Here is a 6990-nt window from a genome sequence, read left to right as displayed (position 1 = left end):
AATGAATTAAACTTATACTGATTCTTTTTTCTTTTTTTTGTCAGTTAGCCTATATTTCCATTTAAACCAGAAAATTTGGGGCTTGGATATTTTTATTTCTATTAAATTATTTCATATAATTTCATAAAAATTATTTTCTATTGTGCAATCTTACATCTGGATTCTGCTTACTGGTATTTTAATTAAAAATTGTGCATTTACCTGGGTCAGGAAGTTCCCCTGGAGGAGGGCATGGCAACCCATTCCAGTATTCTTGCCTGGAGAATCTCCATGGACAGAGGAGCCTGTCGGGCTATAGTCCATGAGTTCACAAAGAGTCAGACATGACAAGCAACTGAATAGGCATGCACGGAAATTCAATTAATCTAGCTTTTGCTTTTTAGAGGCTATCTCCATTTAGTTTTGTTACTAGATATATATGTTATCCAGATGAGATAGTAAAAAAAAATTTTTTTTCCTCTTGAAATTGATACCTAAGAAGATGACAATTTCCAACTATTGTTTCTAAAAAAGATCTTGGAGCAATTTTTTTCAGTCTTTTCCTTTGCTTATTGATCGAAATATGTTTAAATAGATTGTGTTGCCTTAAATAAAAAAAGAAAAACTCCATATCTCTAATTGTATCTTTTCTTATTAATGATTCTACAATGTTGCCAACTTTCTTGACTTTTCCTTATTCAGATTTACCAAAGTCTGATGAAGTATACATCATACATATCTTATGAAGTATTAAGTATTCTGCTACTCTAATCATTGTCTGATGAGTGAAGAATTCTTATTCTAATTAAGTTACTTTGTAACTTGTCTCCTGTTTTAAAGTATGAATGTTGTCTCTCAACTTAGAGAGGGAAGGACAAACTTTTCATTTTTAATTTCCAATCATTCATTGACTGATACTTTTGTAAAATATAATGTTATGGCAATATCAAATTTCTATGGAAGTTTCCAAACATTTACTCTCACTTTCTGCATTTATCTCATGATTGACAGGCAATGATTTTATAGACTGGCAGAACGTCTCTGGACAATAGCTGGAGTAGCACTTGTATAAAGGCCTTCCTACAATTCTAATTCAAATGGCTTCTCATTAGGATGAATTCCCTGATGTATTTTAAGATGTTTACCATGATTACAAGTCTTCCCATACTCCTTAAATTCACAGTATTTCACAGCAGTATGAATTCTCTGATATGCAAGAACCAAACTAAATTTAAAATCTTCCCAAATCCCTTTAACAGTTTCTGACGAGCATAATTTTTCCAACGCTTATGAGACTTTGTATTATGAATTAAAGATCTTTACACATTTCCTACATTTAAATGGCTTCACATCAGTATAGATGTTCATCATACAGAAGCCGAAAGGCCTTTTCATAGTCCTCATTTTCAAAATATTCCTCACTAATATGAATGTTCTGATATCAGTTATCCATACAGTTTAGGGTTTTTCACATTCCCTACATTCAAAAGGTTTCTCAAGAGTAAGACTTCTCACATTAAGTAAGTTGTCTATACACATACACAAACACATTCTTTCACATTTCTTCAGTCATAAAGTTTCACCAGCATCAACTGCCCCATTTGAATAGGCTGTCCATATAAAGGCTTCCCCATACTCTTTGTATTTGTAGGGTTTATCATTATTACTAATTCTCTCTTGTTGAACATGGCTTACGCCACAAGTAAAGGTCTTCCCAAATTCCTTACATTGATAAGGTTTCTCACCAGTATGAAATCTCTGATGAACACTAAGTTGATAGTCACTATTGAAGACCTTCCCACAGTCTCTACATTCATAGTATTTCTCACCAGTATGAACTCTCTCGTGTTTAACAAGGCTTGAACCCCAACTAAAGGCCTTCCCACATTCCTTACATTTAAAAGGTTTCTCACCAGTATGGATTTTCTGATGTTGAGTAAGGTGATAGCCACGACTAAAGGTCTTTCCACATTCTTTACGTTCATAGGGTTTCTCACCAGTATGGATTCTCTCATGTTGAACCAGACTTGAGCCACAATTAAAGGCCTTCCCACATGCCTTACATTTATAGGGTTTCTCACCAGTATGAAATATCTGATGTTGAGTAAGTTGATAGCCACTACCAAAGGTTTTTCCACATTCTTTACATTCATAAGATTTCTCACCAGAATGAACTCTCTCGTGTTTAACGAGGCTTGAACCCCAACTGAAAGCCTTCCCACATTCCTTACATTCAAAAGGTTTTTCACCAGTATGGATTTTCTGATGTTGAGTAAGGTGATAGCCACGACTAAAGGCCTTTCCACATTCTTTACATTCATAGGGTTTCTCACCAGTATGGATTCTCTCATGTTGAACCAGACTAGAGCCACAATTAAAGGTCTTCCCACATTCCTTACATTCGTAGGGTTTCTTGCCAGTATGAAATATCTGATGTCGAGTAAGTTGATAGCCCCAACAAAAACCCCTTCCACAAATTTACATACATAAGGTTTCTTACCAGTATGGATTTTATGATGCTAAGTTGATAGCCACGACTGAAGGCCTTCCCACATTCTTTACATTTATAAGGTTTCTCACCTGTATGAATTATCTCATGTTTAGCAAGGCTTGAGCCCCAAAAAAAGGCCTTCCCACATTCTTTACATTCATAAGATTTCACACCAGTATGAATTTTCTGATGTTGAGTAAGGTGATAGCCACGACTAAAGGCCTTCCCACATTCTTTACATTCATAGGGTTTCTCACCAGTATGAATTCTCTCATGTTTAACAAGGCTTGATCCCCAACTAAGGTCTTCCCACATTCCTTACATTCATAAGGTTTCTCACCAGTATGAAATCTCTGATGCACAGTGAGTTGATAGGCACTTAAAAAGTCCTTCCCACATTCTTTACATTCAAAATGTTTTTTAGCCATATGAATTCTCTCATGTTGAACAAGTTTTGAGCCATGTCTGTAAGCCTTCCCACATTCCTTACAAATGTAAGGTTTTTCTTGATTAGGAGTTCTTTGATGTGCAATAAGAGATTCATGCTTTTTGTAAGTGGGCATTTTTTCATAGCTGATTATCACTTGACTGAACAATCTCTCTTGGTGTCCCTGGAGCCCCTTGAATCTGCTCTTACACTTCCAGTTATTTTTGAAAATGGATGCCTCGAGCTCAATGGTTTTACTTCTTTCCTTTATCTTCCACTGGGAAAATTTTATTTCAAAAATGTCCTTTTTTGAAAATGTACTTTTTGTCTCATATGTCAACTCCAAATCCAGTGAGACCAAGTTGCTGTAGTTCTCCAACATCACATCCACATACAAGTCCCTCTGAGCAGGGTCCAGAAATTCCCACTCCTCCTGAGAGAAGTCAATGGCCACATCCCTGAATGTCACCATGCCATCAGTCATGGTTCTAGAATCCCAGGAACTAATTAGTGCTGCATAGAGTTCCTCTATTGGTGAAGCACAGAGTCCAGAAAAGCCAGAGCAGCTCCTCAACATCTTGTAGCTGTAACACAGTGAGACACTTTCACGGTCAAGATTCTCCTGGCAGTCCAGTGGTTAGGACTTCACCTTCCAATCCAGGGAGTGTGAGCTCGATCCCTCACGCAGAATCCAAAAATCTCGGAAACACCGGAAAGAGACCCAGAGACTGAGGTTAGTTTAGGCCCAGAGGTTCATGGGAAATAATCTGAATGTTGAGTTTTAAGCCAACTTTTTCACTCTCTTTCACTTTCATCAAGAGACTCTTTAGTTCTTCTTCATTTTCTGCCATGAGTGTGGTTTCATCTGCATATCTGAGGTTATTGTATCTCTCCTGGCAACCTTGATTCCAGCTTGTGCTGCATCCAGCCAGGCATTTCACTGATATACTCTGCATATAACCTAAATAAACATTGTGACAATATACAGTCTTGATGTACTCCTTTCCTGATTTGGAACCAGTCTGTTGTTCCATGTACAGTTCTAGCTGTTGTTTCATGATCTGCATATATATTTCTCAGGAGGCAGGTCAGGTAGTCTGGTATTCCCATCTCTTTAAAAAATTTCTGCAGTTTGTTGTGATCCACACAGTCAAAGGTTTTGGCATAGTCAATAAAGCAGAAGTAGATGTTTTTGTGGAACTCTCTTGCTTTTTTGATGATCCAATGGATGTTGGCAATTTAATGTCTGGTTCCACTGCCTTTTCTAACTTCAGCTTGAACATCTGGAAGTTCATGGTTCATGTACTGTTGAAGCCTGGCTTGCAGAATTTTGAGCATTACTTTGCTAGTGTGTGAGCTGGGTATAATTGGGCAGTGCTTTGACCATTCTTTGGCATTGCGTTTCTTTGGGATTGGAACAAAAACTGACATTTTCCAGGCCTGTGGTCACTGCTGCTTTTTCCAAATTTGCTGACATATTAAGTGCAGCACTTTCACAGCATCATCTTTTAAGATTTGAAGTAGCTCAACTGGAATTCCATCACCTCCACTAGCTTTGTTCGTGGTGATGCTTCCTAAGGCCCACTTGACTTCACATTCCAGGATGTCTGGCTCTAGGTGAGTGATCAAACCTTCGTGATTATCTGGGTCATGAAGAGTCTTTTTTGTATAGTTCTTCGGTGTATTCTTGCCAACTTTTCTTCATATCTTCTGCTTCTGTTAGATCCATATCATTTCTGTCCTTTATTGTGCCCATCTTTTCATGAAAAGTTCCCTTGGTATTGCTAATTTTCTTGAAGAGATCTCTAGTCTTTCTCATTATATTATTTTCCTCTATTTCTTTGCATTGATCACTGAGGAAGGCTTTCTTATCTCTCCTTGCTATTTCTTGCAACTCTGCATTCAAATGGGTATGTCTTTCCTTTTCTCATTTGCCTTTCCTATCTCTTCTTTTCATAGCTATTTTTAAGGCCTCCTCAGACAACTATTTTGCCTTTTTGCATTTCTTTTTCTTGGGGATGATCTTGGTCACTGCCTCCTGTTCAATGTCACAAACCTCTGTCCATAGTTCTTCAGGCACTCTGCCTATCAGATCTAATCCCTTGAATCTATTTCTCACTTTCACTGTATAATCATAAGGGATTTGATTTAGGTCATACCTGAATTATCTAGTGGTACTTTATTCAATTTAAGTCTGAATTTGCAATAAGGAGTTCATGATATGAGCCACAGTCAGCTCCCATTCTTATTTTTGCTGACTGTACAGAGCTTCTCCATCTTTGGTTGCACAGGATATAATCAATTGATTTTGGTATTGACCATCTGGTGATGTCCATGTGTAGAGTCTTCTTTTGTGTTGCTGGAAGAGGGTGTTTGCTATGATCAATGTGTTCTATTGGCAAAACTCTATTAGCCTTTGCCCTGCTTCATTCTGTACTCCAAGACCCAATTTGCCTGTTATTAGGTATTTCTTGACTTCCTAGTTTTGCATTCCAGTCCTCTATAATGAAAAGGACATCTTTTTTGAGTGTTAGTTCTAGAAAGTCTTGTAGGTCTTCATAGAACCATTCAACTTCAGCTTCTTCAGCATTACTGGTCTGGGCATAGACTTGGATTACTGTGATATTCAATGATTTGCCTTGGAAATGAACAGAGATCATTCTGTCATTTTTAACATTGCATCCAAGTAATGCATTTTGTGTTCTTTTGCTGACCATGATGGCTACTGCATTTCTTCTAAGGGGTTCTTGTCCGCATTAGTAGATATAATTGTCATCTGATTTAAATTCACCCATTCCAGTCCATTTTAGCTCGCTGATTCGTAAAATTCAGTGTTCATTCTTGCCATCCCCTGTTTGACTACTTCCAATTTGCCTTGATTCATGGACCTAACATTCCAGGTTCCTATGCAATATTGCTCTTTACAGCATCAGACTTACCACAAGTCACATCCATAATGGGGTGTTGCTGTTGCTTTGGCTCCATCTCTTCATTCTTTCTGGAGTTATTTCTCCACTGATTTCCAGTAGCATATTGGGCACCTATTGACCTGGGGAGATCATCTTTCAGTGTCCTCTTTTTGCCTTTTCATACCATTCATGGGGTTCTCAAGGCAAGAATACTGAAATGGTTTGCTATTCCCTTTTCTGGTAGACCATATTTTGTCAGAACTCTCCACCATAACCTGTCTGTCTTGCGTGGCCCTACATGGCACGGATCATAGTTTCACTGAGTTAGACAAGGCTGTGGTCCATGTGATCAAATTGGTTAGTTTTCTGTGATTATGGTTTTCAGTCTGTCTGCCCTCTGATGGAGAAGGATAAGAGGCTTAGGGAAGCTTCCTGATGGGAGAGACTGGCAGAGGGGAAACTGGGTCTTCTTCTGATGGGCTCAGTAAATCTTATACCAATTTTCTGTTGAAGGGCTGGGCTGTGTTTTCTCCCTGTTATTTGACCTGAGTCCAAACTATGATGGAAGTAATGAAGATAATGTTGACCTCCTTCAAAAGATCTAATGCATGCCCTGATACACTCAGTGCCCCCAACCCTGCAGCAGGCCACTGCTGACCCATGCCTCCACTGGAGACTCCAGTACACTCACAGGCATGTCTGGGTCAGTCTCTTGTGGGGTCACGGCTCCTTTCTCCTGGGTCCTGGTGCACACAACGTTCTGTTTGTGCTCTCCAAGGGTCTGTTTCCAGTCCTGTGTAAGTTCTGGTGGCTCTATGGTGGGTTAGTGGTGACCTTCTCCAAGAGGGCTTATGCCACACCCAGGTCTACTGCACCCAGAGCCCCTGCTACTATACCTGACTGCATGAAGCTATTTAATAAATATTGTTTCCCACCACAATTCTCGGTGGTGGATATTGTTAGCAGTTTTTAAATTTACATACTTTCTACCCAACCTATTTTGATTTCCTTGAAAACAGCCAACATAGTTTTATATATGAATGCATCTCTTTTGGTTCCTATTACCATGCATTTCATTTAATGTGTTAAGCCAATACTTGTAAGATATTTTGATCTGGGGATTTAAAATGCTTTGCATGACCAGGGATCTTTGTTGTGATGGAATGCTCTGCATCCTGATTGTA

General features: G+C 38.7%; 1 protein-coding gene across 1 annotated transcript; it reads right to left on the bottom strand.

The window, feature by feature from the left end:
* Window positions 1-1351: 1351 nt before the first annotated feature.
* On the bottom strand, window positions 1352-3575 carry LOC133257003 (zinc finger protein 283-like). Its single transcript, XM_061432344.1, is given in 4 exon segments — window positions 1352-2456; window positions 2459-2500; window positions 2503-2772; window positions 2775-3575. Coding segments are annotated over 4 exon segments (1920 nt in total). The 5' UTR covers window positions 3475-3575; the 3' UTR covers window positions 1352-1548.
* Window positions 3576-6990: the final 3415 nt, after the last annotated feature.

This window comes from Bos javanicus, chromosome 11, assembly GCF_032452875.1.
Source record: "Bos javanicus breed banteng chromosome 11, ARS-OSU_banteng_1.0, whole genome shotgun sequence".
Lineage (NCBI taxonomy): Eukaryota > Metazoa > Chordata > Mammalia > Artiodactyla > Bovidae > Bos > Bos javanicus.
Note: the sequence above shows the minus strand (reverse complement) of the source record. Positions and strands in the feature narration are given on the sequence as shown.